Below are 21,226 nucleotides of genomic sequence, written 5' to 3'. Positions count from 1 at the left end.
ATATACAAATGCATGTGTTGCATTTGTATATAGTAACCCACTAGGGGGGTTATTCACTAAAGAGCCAAATGATCTAGCCGTAGCTTCAGCTGATCCTTTTGCTCGCTTCGGCCACCTCTGCCCTTTGGTTCGCTCGAACCGAAGGGCTGCTGTATGGGCTATATACAATAGCCCGTACAGCAGACGAAGGCAGCCAAGCCGAACGCATATGCTTCGGCTCGGCTGAGCCATAGTGACACCCGAAGCGCGGAGAAAGGTCGGCCGAAGCCGACCGATCTCCACGCAAATGACAGTGGGGAGGAGCCAGCCGTGTTCTCATGGCTTTGGCAACTTTTTGAATAACCCCCTAAATTGTATTATTTAAAAAAGAGAACACTTGATCTTTTTTGCAGAAAACACTTTTTGAATCACTGTTTCAAGGCCATTGTATCTTTGCTCATAATGGGGGGAATTTATCAAAACTGGGGCAGGCAAAATCTGGAGCAGTTTCCTATGGCAACCAATCAGCTTCTCTCTTCAGTTTGTTTGGTTAAGCTTTGAAAATGAAAGGTGGATGCTGATTGGTTGCCATGCACAGCTGCTCCAGATTTTGTCTGCTCCAGTTTAAATTCCCCCCCTATGTGTCTTAAATGTAGCTGTTTGCTTACTAAAATACTATCTATCTATATAGAGAGGTGACGTCTTGTCAGAGTTGGAGGAAGCTATTAGAACATATACTGTATATACCTTATAGTAACCCAACTGGATCCAAAGTATTTCTATAGAAATATGTATTCCGAGGGAGTGACTTAATTTCCAACATAATAAATACCTTCCTGTATAAAATCTTCACCCATATTGTCATAAATATTTTAAAATCTCATTAAATGCAAAGTTATTAAAAATAAATTTTTTACAGATAAGCACTCTGCTTTCTTATTTCCAGGAAATAGTAGAGGAGAAATGTAAATGGTCTTTCAATGTTTGTTTTTCCTAGGTCAATGACTACCTCTCTGTTAAGATTGCTGGGCAGTTTGCCATTAATTTGATTTACAAATGGCAGCATGTGGTGGTACGTTTATTTCTCTCACCACTTCAAGACATCCCTCCTTCACAGGCTGAAGATCTGGTAAGTTCCTCCAAAGACCAACACTTTTTTTTGTCTTCAGACTGTCTGTTTAAACATGAATTCTTCCTCTTTTATTTTAGGGTCAGCTTATGACAAATGAAAATTTTTCATCAAGAACAGCCAAAGAAATGGCAAAGGGAAACAGAAAAAAAACCAAGGAGAAGGATTTAAAGAGAAGTACAAAGAAAACTGTAAGTACAATGAATGTGTTTATGTAGACAATATGAGTTCTTACGATTTGGATACCATGGTACTTATTCTGAGACATCAGCAGTGGCATACATGAATTACCTTGGAAATCCTGTGGGAGCAAAAAGGATGTCAATAGCATTAGGTTCACTGCACTTACTAAATTCATTTAAAACAAAAGCGTCAAACTTTAGAAGTAATACACAGTCTAATAGTATAATAGATTAGGGATGTTCTGATACCATTTTTTCAAGACCAAGTACAAGTACTTTCCCTCAGGTACTTGCTGATACCAATTACCGATACTTTTTCTTAAAGGGACGTGATATTTTTCTAAAACAATACAGACTAAAGATTTTAGGGCAATTTCTTTATAATTATGAAGAACTGTAACTCAATCCATGATTATTCAGCAATGGAGAATGGCAACCAGCATTAGAGGACTGCAGATCCCATCAATCCATGATTATACTCAATGGAGAATGGCAACTGGCTATAGAGGGCTACTAATCTCAGCAATCCATGATTATTCAGCAATGGAGAATGGCAACCAGCAATCATGGATTGCTGAGATTCGTAGTCCTCTGTAGCCAGTTGCCATTCTCTTTTGTGGTATAATCATTGATCCCATCAATCCATGGTTCTACAGCAATAATACAGGTCTGGACTCTTGACTTAAGAACGCATCGGACTCTGGACATAGGAACGCTCTGGACTCTGGACTTAGGAATGCACAGGACTGGACTTAAGAATGCACTAGTCTCTGTACCCAACTGAGACCCCGCAGAGCCCACCTGAGAGTGACCCTGCAGAGCCCACCATAGATCATAGGTGGACACGTCGGGGTCTCTTTCCCTGCACATGCAGCTCCTTTTACCTGCTGCTGGGCCCTGGCCTGCTCCACCTCTGGACTGGGGATACTGGGCCCCGACCTCCATCACCTACCGACCGGCGCTGCTGGGCCCCGGCCTCCTCCATATCCGCTGCTGGGCCCCGGCCTCCTGACTGGGTTCCCCTCTGCCCCAGGCATGGCGGTAGTTACTCTACGCAAATGCCTCCCGGTCCAGTCCTCCCCTGTCAGAGGGCAGTTGCCCCCCCCCAGCCTTGGGCCCTGGGGCGGCTGCAGCAGTTGCACCATCGGTAGTTCCACCCCTGAGCTTACTTACTTCTATCATAGCTACCACCTGCTTTGGTGTTTACCTTCTTTGCAACTAAATTCTCTTCCTGACTGTGACTGCTGACTGTGTTTATGCATTGTAACCCTTGTAGGACTCAAAGGTAATCCTTAGTACATTCACGTCCAAAGCACAGCCAACACTGAAGGGAATTTTGTCACAGAGTAGGTAGACAGTGGAGAGGTGTTAGTGCAAATAAGTTTACTTGTGACTTGTGTGGATAAGCATTAGTTTAGGTAAAGTAAACTATATGATAAGTAGACTTGTCCTTTAAAATAAACATATGATTTTGAACAAATGTTCATCCTTCTGCTATATCTATGAGCCCCCTATAGTAACATTTCACTTGTTGCAATACTTTTATATTATTCATTTATAAAATATATGATTTTGATATGTTATCTTTCCCTGAAAAGTACACAGGGCAGTCAGGCCATAAACTTCTACTATGCGGTGTGTCTTTGTATTCACAAAGGATAATATTACTGACTGTGTGTCCAAGTCTCATACATTATAAATGAAAGCTACTGTTAATTCTATTTTTATTATATGCAATCATTAATCCACATAATACAAACTACTCATGAATGATCAACTTTTGCTCACGGCATTGTATTTTTCTTCTCCTTTGTCACTATAGAGAAAAGGGTACTCTGAGAGCCTTTTCCCCTAATGAGCTGCTACCTGGAATTGATGCAGCCGAGGAGTCAGGAGAGTTTTATTAGCTGTGATATAATTTTACTTTTGTAGAATCATTGTGTTTATAGTTAGAATCCTGTCTTTACCACATTTCAAATGCATTACCAAATTAATAAAATGTTAACCTTTATTACAGATGACAATACAAATGTGGTAACTAACACCTTTATACCCTAAAAAGCTCAGACTGAAAGCTGTAACAAAAGACAGAGCAGCCTATATATCTGTAATGGCAAATGAGGCCAGTACGCAGAATAAAAGACCTGCATAATAAGGCATCATAAAGGCCCGTGAAGGCAATATCAGCATTTGACACATTATGCAAAATATTACTACTTTTTTATTTATAACCAACATGTTCTGCAAATACCAAGTAATTCATTTCAGTTCCTGCTCCTGTTAATCATAATAATATAATGTCCTCAACATATAAATATACCAAACACAATTTAGGGTTGGCTTTTATCTACTTAGACCAGCTGTTGTCATAACTGCAGCGGAAGCATAAACATTTTATTATTCCTTTGGGGTCATTTCTTGCAATGTTTAGATATACTGTAGCATAACAAAATGTAAACTATGCAAGATTGGAACAATGCTCTCTTATTCTTTATGTATACAATCCGAAGATCTTTGTACATTGGTAAGGTGATGTGAGATTAGTGGTTAAGAAATCATTGTGTTTTATATAATGAGATGCACATTTTTCTTTTATAATGCAGACAATTTTATCAGAGCTGGTAAAAACACTTGAAATTCCTGAGGACAATATCAGCCCTTCAAATGACTTTAATGCAGCTACTGAGCTCCGGAAACTTCAAAGAAAGATCAGAAATATTGCAGAGGATTGGATGGAGCATTATAGATTGGCTTCTGGTGAGTCCCATCTATTGTCCCATTACACGCAAACAGAAAATATTTTTTCTATGACAGCCCTTTCCCTGTTAACTGAAATGATGAAACGTACATTTCACAAAAGGGGAAAAGTTAGTACTTTGTTGTACAATAAATCAGTGCAATACTGGAGCAACAGTACAGATTTACTATGGGATTGTAGGTTGATTCATAGATTTAAAAAAGTATAAAGCTTGCCCCTGCCAAATTCCAAGGTGTCTGTGATAACTGTTCACTGCTGCAAGTTACACATGGAAAGTAAAGGCAGAGGTAAACTGCAACGTTGCTTTGGTATCCCAAAGTTCAGTTATACTCAAAGTGCCTATGAATGCTTTATTAATACTGTAACTGTAACAGGTAAAAGTAAACTTACCTTTCCTGCCACCCGTGCCACTCCAATCCTGAGAAATCTTCCCTGAAGTCTTCTGCAGAAACTGACACTTCCCAAAGTGTTAATTTCCTCCTCCTCGACCCCCACGTCACTACAGGACACAGTAGAGATTTAGAAATCAGCAAGTGTAACAGGGGACCAGGAGATCGACACTCCCAAAAACATGAGTTCCTGCAGTAAAAATCAGAGGAGTATTTCTCAGGGTTAGAGAGGTGTCGGCAGCGGTGGAGGTAAGTATATGCTTTTCTTTTTTTATACAGTTACAGTATCAATAGGCACTTTTCATGTCGAGGCGGGATTACTTTAAAGTGTGTTCATGCCTTTTAAGAGAAACATTCAAACTTGCCCCAATCTGGTATCTTGCATTCCTCTATTCCCCCCCTTTTTTTCTTTTGTGGTTTGTCTTTTTCTCTATCTCTCTCGCCTCCCTTCCCTTGTCTTGCTCCCCTTTCTAAGCCCCGTTTCTCTTCTTTCTCGCTCATTGTAGCTTCGTGTTTGTTCTTTGTCATGTCTTGCTTTTCTCATGATTAGTTAGTTTTTATTCATCTTCCTCTTTCTCCGGTTAGTCGGGAGTTGGAGGTTTCGTATGAGAACTATTCTGTTGTAATGTTTCTAAACAAAAAGTAAAAAGGTTACTACTCGGGTTCGGAGACAGTTTTTGAGTACGATGGTTGCAAATGATTGTTGACAATTGAAGATGTCTGTATACTTTTTTGGAGGTGCACGTTTTCTTGGATCTTCATGCTGTCATCTGGGAGTCATATTCATGAGCATTTTCTATTTATAATTGTCTATTTTATTGTACCCGAGTTGTTTATAAATGAAGAATTAAAAAAAAGTGATGGTGTTCAAAGTTTTTTTTCTAGTTTTCAAATTCTAACAGCAAAATATTGAGCATTTAAGGCAACCCATTTCCTTTGACAATGTTTATAGATGCCACCAGTATATACAGTATGAACTATACAGCTAATAAATAACTTACTTCTGCATAATCATTGTGCAAAACTCCACTCCAGAGTGGCTTTAGAGACCCAGTTATTGCCTTGTTGGTTGCCTCTTGCACAGCTTAGCAATGTGAAACCAAGCTGTCACTTCCAGTCTGCATGTCAAAGACACATCTGCCCTTCCAGTGGTAGTTACTGTATGTGTCACTGATCTATGTATATATCAGCAGCTAAGGTAGAGCTAAGGAGATGAGAGCCTAGCTTATGATGTTTGGCAAAAAGACAAAATTTGCCTACCGCCTACAACGTTGTTTCGTTTGCTTGGCCATGTAGGGAATGCGATGGAGCAAATTCTGAAGCTACCCCTATGCCCGAGGAATGGAAAAGTTCAATTTAAGACAAAACATTTTTCTGAACTCTGTGGACTCCAGTCAGCCATATAACCCACATATGACTGATAAAAAAAAAAAATGTAGAGTCCATGGTGACATGGCTAGAAAATGGAATACATCATAAAGTTCCATAATGATATAATAACTTATAGGTTTGACTGATATTATGTACAGTAGGCCGCTCAAGATCAGCCAGAGGATGTCAAATGTTCTTTGTGGTATCAGATTAAAAGTACTCCATATAAGACCTTTTTGAGTTTTTCAGAATTTAAAAGTTTGGTTCATGACATTAGTCTGATTTCACAGGACTTGATTCACCTCACATACAGAGGATGTCTGATTCACCTCCCAAAACATCACGCAAAAGGAAGGTCCAATCTGCTACTCCTTTCATAGTAACTACACCTGTACCGAACACTCATCTTGTAACAGAAACAGATACCAGGAATTTACTGAGCAAAGAACATTTTCATCTACATGGACGCTTCCTGTCAGCTCCTGCCCATGCTCATAATATGCGCTGGGATACATCCCTAAGCTCTGCCTCCCCTAGGTATGAGAGTATGTATATACGTACACTATTCTATGTCTTTAAAAGTGAGGCCTGTTGTGTAGCATGTTGGTGTGTTTGAATAATAATCAGTAGTCTAATTTGTATGATGTTCCAGTTCCAATGAACATATTTGCATTTAGTTGGGTTATTATTTAAATCCTAAAAGTATATATACAATTATGTAATATGTTGTCCATATGCGCTGTTTGAATATACTGTAGTTGATGCAACAGTTATTTTTTCAGGCCTTCTTCATTGTCAAGCACCAGAAAAGAGCACACATCTGCTGATCCAAGCATTAGTAAAAATGTACCTGGCTCAAATATTGTCAGTAAATCAGGGTAAGTGGTATTATGTGTTACATAACTACAACTTTAAGCTAGGGCATGCTCATTTTTGACCATTAGGAGCTTTCTGAAATTCTGTATGAATGCTCCAAAAAGGTGCCTGCACATACCTGAAGCAGCCTCCCAAACCTTCCTATCACAGGTGAATGTTTCGTAGTTCTGACACTTCCGCGTAGTGTCGGAGCTATTCAAAGAGTTCCACCACTTACGTTCCTTTTGTTCCATTACTATAACGGACAGCCTCCCTGTACATGTTTTTATAGTAGTCTCATGTACATGTGTACATGAGACAAATATATATATATATATATATTATTGTTTTCATTATTATTTATTTTTGTAAATTATATTTTCAATGTCAAACATTGTTGGAGATGGGGTGTTTTTGGGAGATCCTATACCAGTGAAAAAATGTTACTCTGTGAGTTTGAAATATTGTTATTGATACTTGCACATTAGTATTCATGTTTGGAGCTATGTGAATTAGTTCTACATTGTTGATGTATATTTTGTCACACAATGCATATGTCAACACACAATATTGTCAGTTTTCTTTAATTTATGATTGGTTCGTTATTTCTTTTATCTGTGTACTCCAATTGAATGTCTCTTTTTAATTCCCTGTCTTAGGCCTGAAACAGCACCATCAGTTCCTGTATGTAGTCTTGAACAAGAATCTGAAAAACTATGGCACATATCACACTACACCTGCCCTGTGGTCATTCAGAAAGTCCTTTTGGGTGAGGAAGGTGGGATATGTAGGTGTAGTACCCACCAGATCCCCTATGTCACAGACCTGGAGTTTGACCAGCTTGTTAACAATAAATTCCTGTCTTCAGTGCAAATCATTGTTGTATGTGTTGTGTCATCTCTGGATGCTGAGGATAATCACCGACCAGATGTGCTTGATCAATTGTATGAAAAAAAGAACAGCTACAGAAGTATGCCATGCATGCAGGTTAGTATAGAGAATATGAAGTGCTATCGGACTGTTTTCCATTAGTAGGATTGCCACCTTTTCTTCTTGTGAAACCCGAACACTCTAGCACCGCACGCAGCATTTTTTTTTTAGAATATAGAGGAGAGCAAGGAGAGGCAGCCAGGGCAGGTAGTAAGGAGACGGGCTATAGAGGACTACAAATACCAGCAATACATTTTACAACAATGCAAAATAATATGAAGCGACGTACTCTGTGTTCCGGGGTGGCGCCCTGATGTCTCCAGGGTCTCAGGGGGCCTGTGCGGGCTCTCAGGTGGGCTGTGCAGACTCTCAGTTGGGCTTTTTGGACTCTTAGGTGGGCTATGCGGTCTCTCAGGAGGCTGTGTGGATTTTCAGGTGGCTATGCAGGCTCTCAGGTGGCTATGCAGGCTCTCAGGTGACTGTGTGGGGTCTTTGGTAGGCTATGCAGGCTTTGGTGTGGTGGCTATGCAGTGTCTCACCAGGGGTCCAGAGGGAGGCAGTGATGTGTCAGACAGAGGAGGAGATGTGCGAGCCAGCTTGCGGCTCACAGGAAGATAAAGCTTCAGGCAGATGCAGCTGCCTGAGGTCCCGCGCTCACTGGGGACCTCAGCAGTCGCATCTGTCAAAAAATGTGAAGTGTCGGCATCAGCACTTAGTGTCTTGTGTCTGGGTGTCTGCTGGCTGGAAACCCAGACACAAGACTCAAAAACCGGACTATCCTGGTGAATCCCGGACATGTGGCAACCCTATCCATTAGTGGACATGTTTCTTTTATTACAGAATATTATAGCCATTGAATATTTTAATACATTGCTTTTGTTAACATCGTTATCATCCGCCTTCCCCCTTGTTTGCATATGCTAGAGGGCACAGTGTGCAGCAGGCATAGCAATCTAGTCCAGACTTTCTATTGCCTATCTACAAACTCGTATCTCTTTTCTAGCAATGCAAACTGATATCAGACAACACAACACTAGCAGAACTTTTTAATGGGCATGCCCCAATACCCAACTGATCCAAATGTGATCTTTTGATTTTAAAGGGGCTCATAGACATTAGGTGATCTCTTGATTTTAAAGCGGCTCATAGACATTAGGTGATCTCTTGATTCTAAAGGGGCTCATAGACATTAGATGCCAGTCTCCCAAAGTCGCTGGACTGGGTGAATGTGCCAGTGCACATGGGGAAGTGCACGGTGTTCCAAATTAGTGTTTTTAGAAACCTATCAAGCAGTTTATAATCTGGTTCAGTTGCTACTGTTGTCATCTGTGCTTGGTTCCTCCTCCAGTTGGCCCAAACAAGTTTCTGACTAGAGTATTCATGATCAGGAGAGAAGCTGGTGCAGAGGCCTTCAATAGATGGTGGATTGTGCATGAATATCTACCTAATGTCTATGGCCAGCCTAAGTAACAGTAGGTCTCCCCCAGAGCTCTTTCTGAAGGTCATTGTCTGCTTTGCTACAAAAATTAAGTGCCACAACCCTGCACAGAACCCTCCTTTTATCTGCTTGTACTGGCAACTGTGTTGTTTTTGACATTACAGATAGAAAAAAAGGGTGGGGGAATCTGTGTTTAATTCTACAAATAATATCGTTCTAAAAAAGTTGTTAACTTTTTCAACATATTTGAACAAGTAAACATTAGATCTTGATCCAAGCAGTGCCTGCAGATAAAGATGATATAATTGAACACATGAGACTTAAAATTGACACGGTGTATTACTTTTCATGAACTAAAATGCAGATGTGTTGTATGGAAAGTATTTATCGCTACTTCAAATCCCTAAAATTAGAATCCGGTGTTCCAGATTAGGTGCCATTGATTAGGGTCCAGTGTTCTCTTTGCTATTGACATGTCATGTCATCATGCCAGGATCTATACAGCTTTCTAAGACCCAGAGAAAGCTGTGGATGCCTATGAGTCGTGCAAGGGATTTAAAAAGATCACCACATGGTTTAAAAACAATCATTGCACTGTAGGCATGAAATCCACAAGTGGCTTAGATATCAGAAATATAATATATTTTCCAAGACTGGCCAGTCTAGCAAATCGAACCCAAAAGCTGACCATTTCATGCTAATAGAAGTCTGCAAGAAACCTACAATATCATTGTGGGGTGTTCAAGTAATGCTTGCAACAGTTAGGATAAAAATTCATGCATCTGCAATCAGAAAGAGATTGCACAAATTCAACTTGTGTGGGACGTGTGTTAAGAAAAAGCCTTTGTTGTCCAAAAAGAACTTTTATCTCGAGACACTGTTGGAATAGACATCAAATGTATGCATGTATAAATATGCTGAGAAAGTCCATTTCCATGGGGTGTAACTCATTTTTCACATGACTGTAGATCCTTGGTTCTCAACTGGTGGGTCATGACCCAAAAGTGGGTCGCGACCCCGTGTTCAGTGGGTCGCTGCAGGCCTCCCACTTTTCTAGGCGAGAGGCTCCTCTTCCTCCCCCTAGCACAGCACTGTCAGTTCTCGCACCAAGCAACCATTCACAATATCCTGCGCCGCACTGAGCATCAGCTTGAGGTGGGCTGGGGCTATGGCTGTGAGGGAGCTCCATCCATGCGTGCATTGCTTACAGCTCCCTCACGTGTCCTATAGAGGTGCCATCACATTCTGGCTCCCGGCACCTCCGCAGGGCGCGCAAGAGAGCTGTACAAGTAATGGACATATGGATGGAGCTCCCTTACAGCACAGCATCCCACACTGGACCCCAGGCTGAGGATCCACTCCCGTTCTCGTAAGGTAGGGACACTGGGTGAACCCTAAAATAAATTAAATTAAATTAGTGTTTATATGTCTGTGATAATGTGGGATTGTGCGTGTCTGTGTTTTTGAGGGCTCATTCACACTAGTACAGTGCAGTAATCAACACACTGTACCATGCAATCGCACCTACCGTGCATTCTGGTGTGGGAGGTGTGTTGCGTTGCCATTCATTTGAATGGTACCCCAGACGCACCTCCCACCCACAGTTTATACACTCGCACCGGAACTCGAGGTACCCTAATGCCGTGCGTTCCATTGGAGTGCGACTTGGGTCGCGGCTTAATGACCAAGGACATATGTGGGTCCTGAGGTTACACAGGTTGAGAACCACTGCTGTAGATTATATTTTTTACTGTATCTAGATGTAGGTGCTACATTTTAACAAATTTGACACTTGTTCTGTCTCTTTGTATGTGTTCCAAATTCACACCCTCTTGCAAATTCTTCAGTTGATTGCTTCTACAATAGACCAGGTGTTTTCAAACATTTCTTTTAATTGACGTAAATACTTATCTTGTATTACAGAGCCGACTAGACTCTTTCCGCCTCTTGAAGTATGACATCAGCACCTGCAATCTATACACTGATCACAAGGATCCTTTACTTGTTCAGCGGCACAATGCAGCACCTGGAATGATCCTGGTATGATATTAAGGTTGAAATTTACACAATGTCTGATAACACTAGAGGAAAGGGAGTTATTCATTATGAAGCAAAATGCTTTGATTACAAACACATCTAATTAAAAGAATACATTACATGGCAGTTATCATCTAAAACCTGCAGTTAAGGATTTAAAGGAAATGCATACTGAGAGAAATGTGTGGAATGCCATTGCTAACCTTCTGCAATTGCCTATCTGTCTATGGCTTCAATATTTTCTGAGTCACTTTCTAAACAAACCTGCAGCAAACTCAGTTGGAGTTAAGTGAGAACTCCTGATCTGCATACTTGTTCCTAGTCAGTGACACAAACCTTAAAATCTTTGGACTAACATGACAGCCAGGTAAGTCACATTTTTAGAGGCAAAGGTTAGCAGTGGTAGCCTGCACATTTTCCTTATGGCCAGTTGCTGATGCTGTAGTATTACAACTGATTAATTATACTGTCCACTGGGTGGACATGACAGTCAGGTAAGTCACATTTTCAGAGGCAAAGGTTAGCAGTGGTAGCCTGCACATTTTCCTTATGACCAGTTGCTGATGCTGTAGTATTACAACTGATCAATTATACTGTCCACTGGGTGGCAGTATGAGCCTTTACTGTTACCATTCTAGAAAAATGACCCTCTTGTGTCATTGTGTCACATCAAGCAGCGACATGCTGTAGTCCATGTCCTTTTCTGCATGGATATTACCAACGATTTTTTATTTAAAAAGACAACACTATGAACTTATCCTCCACGGGTTAACTATACCACTCCAGGACTGATAAAATGTAGGCTGAACAGATTGCCTGGCATTGTCAGCAATCTGTGCTTACTTCGGCACACATCCATAGAAATACATTCTTCAATAAATTATGTCATGTTTGGCATTCCTGCATAAGAAACTGACTTGACAACATTGTTTACTCTACACAGATGGGGAGAATTTAGCTGTGCTGGCTTATATTCTAATACATTTTGCTGTTCCGATGGCATTAAACCAAACATACATTAGAACAAACAAACATTTATTGAACAGAGACTGGAAATTGGGTGCATATAGTTCATTTTATTTGTTTTCCATTTAGCTATAAAAAGGATTTACTGAACAAAATAAACACCATGAAAATGACTTTGTGTGATTCACTATTAACAGAAATATCCATAGATACAAAATATTCTGTCACCTCATAGTTCTAGCCGACCTGTGACAATGAGACTGTCACAGGTCGGCTCAGTAGATCGGGAGGTGAGCGAACACATGCCGGTGTTCGCTCACTTCTCGATCCTGTCACGGCTCTCTGCCGTGACAGGGGAGGGGATGGATTCCCCCCTCCGATCCGCCAGCGCGGAGTATGTCTCCTATAAAATGTGTTGTCCAATCAGATAGTACTGTACTATGGACTGTACTGTACTATGGATCATGATTAACCTAATCATGTTATCAGGGGCGTAACTAGAAATCACAGGGCCCCATAGAAAAAGTATCGGTAATTGGTATCGGCAAGTACATGATTGCCAGTACTTGTACTTGTACTTGTACTTAAAAAAGTGGCATCGGGACGGGACATCCCTAATAAATATTATATATTAATCCATGTTTAGGTTTTGTCCATAGTCTTCTGGTGTCCAATATAAAAATGGCTAAGGAAATCAAAATTGCCTGGAGAAAAATCATCTTACCTTTCGTACTCTAGATCAGCCATTCTCAAACAGGGTGTCGTGGCACACTGGGGTGCCTCCTCGCCTCTACAGGGGTGCCTGAAAATTTTGTGGCAGTGGGACTGTGATGTGAAGGTGGCTTCTGATGCAAAAGGGGAGCTCTGATGTGAAAGAGGGGTGCCTCTTAAAATCTAAGACATTTTAGACTGGGGTGCCTCAAAATTTTGAATACTTTTAAAGTGTGCCGTGACTAAAAAGAAAGGTTGAGAAACGCTGCTCTAGACAAATAAGGGTAATCATTATCTAGGCTGTGGATATAGCTCTTCATTCAGACAATTTAATACATGACACCCACAGTGGCTACCCCTTATTGGCTGTACCTTTTATCCAGTGTAACTCTGAAACTGATCACAAGTTTACATTGTATCCCGTGTTCATCTGGCCTGCACTTCCTTCCATTACGTATAACCTTGTCCGAAGAATATTAGAGGGCTACTCAAGGCCCTAGTTCTGTTAGCGATTGTCTAGACCCCTCCATTCCAAATAAATGTGTTTGCTACAGCACTTGCTATAGTATCATGTATCTGCAGTGCCAAATCTGCACTGTAGGTTACTATGTGAAGTTATGCTGAAACTGTAGTGATATATCTTTCACTACATGCCTCAATCATAATCATAGTTTATGATTGAGGCACATGATAAATGAGTGTTAATAAATTGTTTGACTTGCACTTTTCATGGTACATCTCACTCTGGTGCAGGGCTTGCTGGAGGACTGGCAGATAAAAGAAGATACTCTACTTTTGGTCATTAGAATAAATATCTTTGTTCTACCTACTTTCTGGTAGTCATCACAGGGATTAGAATATTCTGTGTGAAAGAATATATCCTCTACAGACATCTATTGATCACTAGAAAAAAACATAAGTATTTACAGCTGAGGGCTCTGAAGACTGAGAATAAGTAGAATGTGGGTGTGCAAGGTCTGGAGATCCTCACTAAAGACCCAGGATGACAGCTAAGACTGTGTAGAAATTCAGATTGTAGTTTTAACAGGTGCAGATGAAAAATTGTTGCCACAATGGACATGGGTGGTATACGTAGGCTGGGAAAAGTCCACTGTAAATTAGAGAAAACGTCTTGTCAGCTACCATTTGGGTATGAAAGAGTTTAGGATTGTGGCACACATTTGTCAGAAATCTCAGATTGAATGAGATTGGATTTATAGGATAGCATTGAATAATATAAATTTTACTTTATGTAGAACTAACGTTTTTACATATAGCAGTAAAGGTACTTTAAAAACAAATTGATCTTATTTACCTCTGTAGCTATAAGCACTGTAGAGAAATTCCAAGGCACAGAAATCACAACTGCTTCCTTCCTTATGTTCTATGAGAGCAGCATCTTGGCAGGCTACCAGCCCTATAATGTAAACACATAGCAGGTGTTTCTAAGCTATTAAAACTGACTAAAAGACAACTTTAGAGTCTTTGCTGGGATCATTGAGGGTGAATTACTTTACACAAATTACTTTTGTTACAGCTTAAGATATTTTAGTGATTGTGTTTACATTAGAATGTTTAATACATTCAGATGGCAAATGCAGTATTGTATTATGATGACGTTTTATCCTTTATTTTTTGTTCTAGATGTATATTTATGGAAAGCTGATGTTTGCCAACTACATTTTCAATGGCTATAGCAGATCAATAAAAGATCTCCAGAAACAAATAGTGAAAACTAGGAGTGACTATCAGACAGGAAACCATTTACCAAGTGACTTTAAGTTTGGGTAATTATGTCTTTCTCCAGAAAAGTGTCTTCTGTGTGAGATTCTGATGTGTAGTTGATCATGCTTCAGTGTTGCTATATAGAGGAATAACCCACTCACACAAGCAGAGACCCTCATTTCACCCTTATAAAAAGCTTTTCACCCAATTCTATTTAGTCTTAAATACACAGAACACAGTGGCTCCAGCAAAAGAAAAAATGTTGCTTTGAAAAGACTGATTTAATCCTCCATAATGTATTTAATGGGGTTCTGTGGTCTGTTGGAGAGATTCCTCCCTCTCCCTCTTCCCCTCTCCTCTTCTTCAAAGAGTCAAAGAGAAGTGTGCATTGGGTCATTAATTCTCGTGTGTGTAATTTAGTCTTAGGTCTGGAATAAGTATGAATTTTCTTATTGGTCAGCTCATCAAGGAGTAATGGCAATAGGCAAGTCCACGTCTCAGATGAAATGTGAGTGCAAAAAGGAAAGTGCCAGGCACATTGGGGTTAATTTACTCAAGGCAAATATGCTGTTTATTTTGCAAGTGAATATTCCCTTAGTAGATAAAGTGAAGCTCTGCTTACTTCCATCATACAATCATGTGCAAACCAAAATACTTTTTTCTTTATTTTTCTTGCACGTGATATACTTCGGAAAGTGAATTTTCACCACATTCCCTAAGCTAAGGGAAAATTCCCTTGCAAAGTCAACAGCCCATTCGCGTTTAGTAAATCAACCCCATTATGCCTGGCACTTACCTTGATGCACCCACATTTATCTGAGACATGGACCAGCCTCTGGCCATTACTCCTTGTGGAGCTGTCCAATAAGAAAATTCATACCACATTGTTTTAAAGTCCAGAACAGTTTTTTCTTTTTACTAATCACACATTCAAGTAAAGCCAATGCATTTCATGGATTTTAACGGGTCACCCTTAGATCTTGGCCTCAGGTCAGGGCTTGGGAAATGCCGAAGGCAGTAGAAACTAGACTGCTAAAACTGTCATTTGAAACAAGTAATTTTACTGTTAATCCTGTAATTTTTACAGGATTGTTCATTCTATGCTGCCAACTATAATAAAGTTGAATAAAACTTGTTGTGGACTTTCACACAATTTGTATGGTGGATTCCTTTTTGCACCTTAATATTGTCAATGGGAGAAGAAATTAGAGGACATCTCCACCTGGATCACAAACACCAATTAAAGGCTGATAATGGTTCTAGATGTCTTCTGTTTTAGGCAAATGTATTGCCTTTGCGTCCAAGTTAGATATATTTTTCTCATTTCCTATCCCAGTGATAAAAGTGTCACTGGGGGAGGAAGTCAGAGAACTTACTTTGTTAAGGCCCTAGGTACTAATAAAAACCAGAGAATTTAACCCCTTCCCATTCTACATAAGATGAAAATATTTGGGTTCAATTTCCACATTTATTTAATGTCCTTGTAATGCTGTGTAGTACATCTAAGACCTTGTTCACTGTCTAGTTAACAATGACATACAATCACTAGACTTCTGAATAGTATGATTTATTATGATTTGTTATGTGCCTTCTTTACTTTGTGTTTGTTTGTATCAGTGTGTGTCTGTGAAAATTCCATTGTAGTTGACCACAGTGTGCCTAGTATATTGAATTCCTTCTCTGTTTCCGTGAGTTGATGCAAATAGTCCTAGGCTGGGTTCTTTTTGATTACTTACTATTGATGCATACCTGACCTAATTACGAATAATGACTTTTACCTGCCCCGACCTGTGCTACATTTGGTTTAAATTTCACTTACAGCTTTGTCTGTTCTTAGTCATACAATTATATTATTGCAGAACAAATGAGCATATACAAAGGGCGCTTTTTAGGTATCAAAAACACCACTCATGGTCAGTACCCAGCTATGTATAACATTTCCATCTTTATTGGTACATAAAATCATATAAAACTAGTGGGGCTGGTAATGATGATTAATCGAAATTTTTTTTAATCGATTAATTTGGATTAATTATAACGCACATACTGATCCAACTACATTGGCCTATACACATACAGCACAGCAATGAAGTAATAAAATTAACTAGGATCACACTAATCCAGCACGTTATTATTCTGAGTTGCCCCACTCAAGCGGCGGCCATATTGAGTGGGGCACGTGAGATTAATAACGTGCTGGATTAGTGTGATCCTAGTTCATTGTATTACTTCATTGCTGTGCTGTATGTGTATAGGCCAACGCCTTGGCTGGCTCTCGTGCAGAAAGTTTCTTGGGCAAAGTGGCTCCGTCGCCTAACGAAGGGGGGAGGAGTCAGGTGGCGTCATGGACATTGACGTCACCAGACTCCTCCCCTTCCCTGCGTTAGCCATCACGGACATCGACGTCACCGGACTCCTCCCCTCTTCCCTTCGTTAGCCGACGGAGCCACTTGGGGAAGGGGGAGGAGTCCGGTGACGTCCATGTCCGTGACGTCACCGGATCGTCGACGGGACTCCCGGGAAGCCGGCAGAGAGGTGAGTGTTTTCATTAGCGATCAAAATAATTTTAATCGATCAAAAAGTTTAAACGATTAATCGAGAAATTAATCTTTAATTTCCACAGCCCTAAAAACAAGCGCTTTCTACTAGTTTGTGCATCCATTTATAGTCACCCCTAAGCAGATACCAGCAATATTGAATGTTTATCCCAAAAGATACTTATATTATTGCAATCTTCAGCTTCGTAGCTTGATTAATAATTGTGGTTACAGATAATTCTTTGACAAATCCACAACAGAATCAGGAGTGTTTAAATCTAGCTAGATGTACAGTCTGATTTACTCATTTAGAATATACACTGCAGGAAACATTACAACTTGTAATAGTATAAGGACTGTCGTGATTGTAATGTAAATCTGCCGGAGAATTGGTTGTCACCTCTTTGAACCAGGTAACAGAAATGTTTCTTTGCCATAATACAGTGGGAGCTTCCCCAGTTCTGTTTCTGCATGAGGTGTAGCATATTGCAGCGTTGGGCTGGGTGTACATATTCACTACTTGTGTGAATGTTTTGTGATTTCTTTGTTTACAGTTATGAAAGACATCTGAACCTTTCATCTATCAATACATAATGAGATAATAAAAAACGCCTCCCCCAGATGTTATTGAATGAACCAGGACACGAAGGACAATGACAGTCATGGCCCATGTACTGGCATGTGTGAAGAAGGAATCAATGTTCATTATGATTTCTGAATGTAAAGCTCCTTCTAATATGAGACACTAAAAATATGGAAATGTTTTCTCTTGAATATTTATAAAAATATATATGCACTGCATTCACTAGAACTGTGATCACTCATCATGATATCCATGTTCTTCTTGCTTAGTCACTAAGAATTTCCAAGATTTGGCTAACAAGTATGCAGATTAAATACTTTGTCAACATTCACTCGACTATGTTGTATTATTCAGGCACTCGGGGGAGGTCTAGAATAATTTCATCATGCACTCAAACTTGCTGTACAATGCAGATAGTACATTTCCAGTAATGACTAGACATGTCACTTACTAATATTTTGATTTCGCATTAACTATACATAAAATGTATGTTCAGACAAAGCTTTTTTTTCATAGAATAGAGAAGGGTTAGAGACACTGTCAGATTTGAATAATATCTGTGCAACTGCTAGAGTGATGTGCCCCTTCTGTTTCTTCTGGTGTCCACTACATTAGGGATGAGCTCTGGTTCAAACCGAACCCGGTCCAAATGACAATTAGGCAATACTGCTTGGTCAGTAAGTGCCCATTCACACCTAGGCATTTTGACGTTCAAAGGTATCCCATTCGCTTGTCTTGAGTGTGTCAAAACACTCAAGACAAGGAGCCCCATTCATTTATGTGGCCCCTGTTCACACCTAAGCATTTTGTTGCAAGCAGAAAAACACCTGTTTCTGAAAATGGTACACGATTACACTGCTTTTTGGTCCCAGAGACTGCAATTGGAAACTTTGTGTGACAAAACGCTCAGGTGTGAACAAGACCTAAAGGAACACCACCACACTGATCACGGCAATGCTTTGCTCACTCTTTCTGTAATTGTGTTGACAGTGTTAGACTGACAGCACTCTAAAAAGCAATAGAACCTTTATTGGCTCAGATTGCTGAACCTCCTGTGCTGTTGTGCAAGCAAGGAAGCTGATATAAAGACTTTTTCAGGTACTTATACACATTCTATTAATAAATAAATGTAATAATTTTTTGAATTAATACATAAGTGGGCTAAATTGTGGTTTTTTATACCTACTTTAGTTCTGCTTTAGGTTCTTCACCTCATATCACTCAGCTCAAAAATACATAAAAAGCATTTTATTTTAAGCAATGTCTGCAGATAATGAATCATGACTATACAGCTCCAAATCCTGTGAAATCATACAAGGAGAAGATTGTTACGCAACATGAGTATTTATAGAATCATTTTTGATTAGCTTGAAGAATATGGTCACTGATTTCCTCAGAAATGTGTGCAATATGTGATCATTGCTTACTGACTCATAAACCACAAGATTAACTTCTGTTTTGTTTGCTCGTGACGAGTTGCTCTAGTTTATTAGTAAAATTGGCAATTGCTACTTATAGAAGCAACACAAACTGGTCTCAAACCTGGTCTCAAAATTAGCTTACTGTGCAAACATTCATAAGCATAGGTTACCTTCAGTGAACACTGTATATAACACAATAAGTGGATACAAATGTATATGCAACTGAGGATTTATGTAAACCATGACTTTTTCTGTACAAGGCAAGCTTGACTCCTCCCCAACCTCTTTCAGGGTCTAGTAGGTTACCCATCACATTACAGAACCAATAGGCAGACATAAGGGGGGGAATTTATCAAAACCGGAGCAGACAAAATCTGAAGCAGATTTGCACTGCAACCAATCAGCATCTCTCTTTCATTTTCAAATATTAACTGAACAAACTGAAGATACAAGCTGATTGTTTGCCCTGGGCAACTGCTTCAGATCCTGTCTACTCCAGTTTTGATAATTTCCCTCCAAGGTGTCAAACTATAGATTCATATATCTTTGGATTCTCTGAATCTTTCCTCAAGATCAGTTGGTCAAGAGTTGTTTCTAGAGATCTCTGAATGCCCATGGACATAATGACATCCTTTAGCTGTGTAGATTACACATTCCTGATGCAAAGCAAACTTGGTTTATTTGCAATTAGGGATGGCAAATTGAACTCGGGAATCTGCCCGAGTTCAATTTGCCAAGGGTTCAGAGAACCTGAACTTAGCGTTGAATCCTATTGAAATCTAGGATATATACAATGTAAACAAAAAAATGTACGATTTTTCTGGACAGTTTAAGTGGCAGCATACACTGACAGCACATATTTTACAATGAACTTTACATAGCAGCACCACACTCCACACTCAATTCAGCTTTAAAAAAAGGCTTTCTTTATCATTCACTGTGTGGACACAGGATTTAGAGACAATTGGGTTTTACCGCCAACGATAGAAGGATTTGGACACTGTCAAATTAAACAACAGCTATGCAGAATTTCATGGGATAAATTTCAATCCTGATTGCTGACTTTCACCAACAGTTGCCACGCCTTGCCCTACAGAATCTATATCTGATCTTCCTGTGGCTTTTTAGTGGACTCTGAGCCTTTTGTTGCAGAGACTGTTTGATGCTCAATCTCAAACATCCTTAATGGATATTGCCCTTGAGGAGCCTCAAGCAGTTGCTATTAATCCCAGGTTTAGAGAGACTGTTTCAGCTCTCATTGAGTCTGTGTACAACACTTACAATTCTACCAGTGCTTCTGTCTAGGACTTCTTAGAGGCCCTAAGACTACTAAGACCTTCCTAATGCACCTGTTTCTCCTAGATGTCCTTTATGGGGATTGGCACACTCCTGATGAATGGGCTGTTCCTACTGTGGACTCAGCCAATGTAAGCTGTAATGCAGGGCCAGTCAGGCGTAAATAGGTTTGTGAAAGAATTTCCAAACTCTTATTGATGTGATCGTTAAACACAGGCACATCCTCAACAGTAATCAATAGATGAAATATTGCTGTGATGCTAACCTGTCAAACTTAGGAGAATGGAATAGGGCAATAAGACAGCATCCTGTTTCCCTCGAAATTGATTCCCTGTTTGTGGAACGTTTTGAGCTCATACCAACAGCCCTAGACTATTGTGTTGACAAGTTAGTAGACATCACCCATCTCATTGTGTGCTTCAACCTTCAAAGCCAGATCCAAACCAGGTACCCTGTGCACCTATAAACACTTGGCTTTCAAGCCTCCCAAGCCTGCTGAGAAATCTTTAACTTGAAGGAGTGTCCCTACTTTTCAAAGTGGGGGACACCTGTTAGACTTTGTAGACACCTGTACAAAAACCATCTCAGATATCTGGGTACAAGAGGTGGTTTCCATGGGGGCTACAAGCTAGAGTTTCACTCTTTGTCCCTTCCTTGGTTCATGTCTTTTATTTTTTCCATTTGCCAGTTACCACTGCGGAAAGGTTTCAGGGATTTTACTCCAACCTTTTCAAAGTCCCCAATCCAAAAGGAGGTATCCGTCCAATTTTGAATCTAAAGGCCCTGGATGTCTTCATTCAGATCCACAAATTCTGTATAGAATCCACTACATCGGTCATAGTCTCCTTCAATCAGGGAACTTATCTGGCCTCTGTGGACATCAAGCACATACCAGTTCTGTTATATCTGGATGACCTCC

General features: G+C 40.0%; 1 protein-coding gene across 1 annotated transcript in view; it reads left to right on the top strand.

Annotated features, from left to right (window-relative positions):
- The window catches only part of CUNH3orf20 (chromosome unknown C3orf20 homolog), a 22,143-nt gene extending 4,542 nt beyond the window's left edge, over positions 1-17,601 (top strand). The window contains exons 3-11 of the mRNA XM_018563383.1: positions 977-1,108; positions 1,189-1,299; positions 3,894-4,047; positions 6,099-6,345; positions 6,591-6,686; positions 7,323-7,650; positions 10,955-11,071; positions 14,390-14,532; positions 17,562-17,601. Coding sequence (XP_018418885.1) covers positions 1,198-1,299; positions 3,894-4,047; positions 6,099-6,345; positions 6,591-6,686; positions 7,323-7,650; positions 10,955-11,071; positions 14,390-14,532; positions 17,562-17,601 — 1,227 coding nt within the window. The 5' untranslated portion in view covers positions 977-1,108; positions 1,189-1,197. The remainder of the gene's footprint in view (positions 1-976; positions 1,109-1,188; positions 1,300-3,893; positions 4,048-6,098; positions 6,346-6,590; positions 6,687-7,322; positions 7,651-10,954; positions 11,072-14,389; positions 14,533-17,561) is intronic.
- The last annotated feature ends 3,625 nt before the right edge of the window (positions 17,602-21,226 follow it).

This window comes from Nanorana parkeri, unplaced genomic scaffold (genome assembly GCF_000935625.1).
Source record: "Nanorana parkeri isolate BGI_ZX_2015 unplaced genomic scaffold, ASM93562v1 scaffold661, whole genome shotgun sequence".
NCBI classification, from domain to species: Eukaryota; Metazoa; Chordata; class Amphibia; order Anura; family Dicroglossidae; genus Nanorana; species Nanorana parkeri.
The sequence above is the reverse complement of the archived record's forward strand: the minus strand, read 5'-3'. Positions and strand labels throughout refer to the sequence as shown.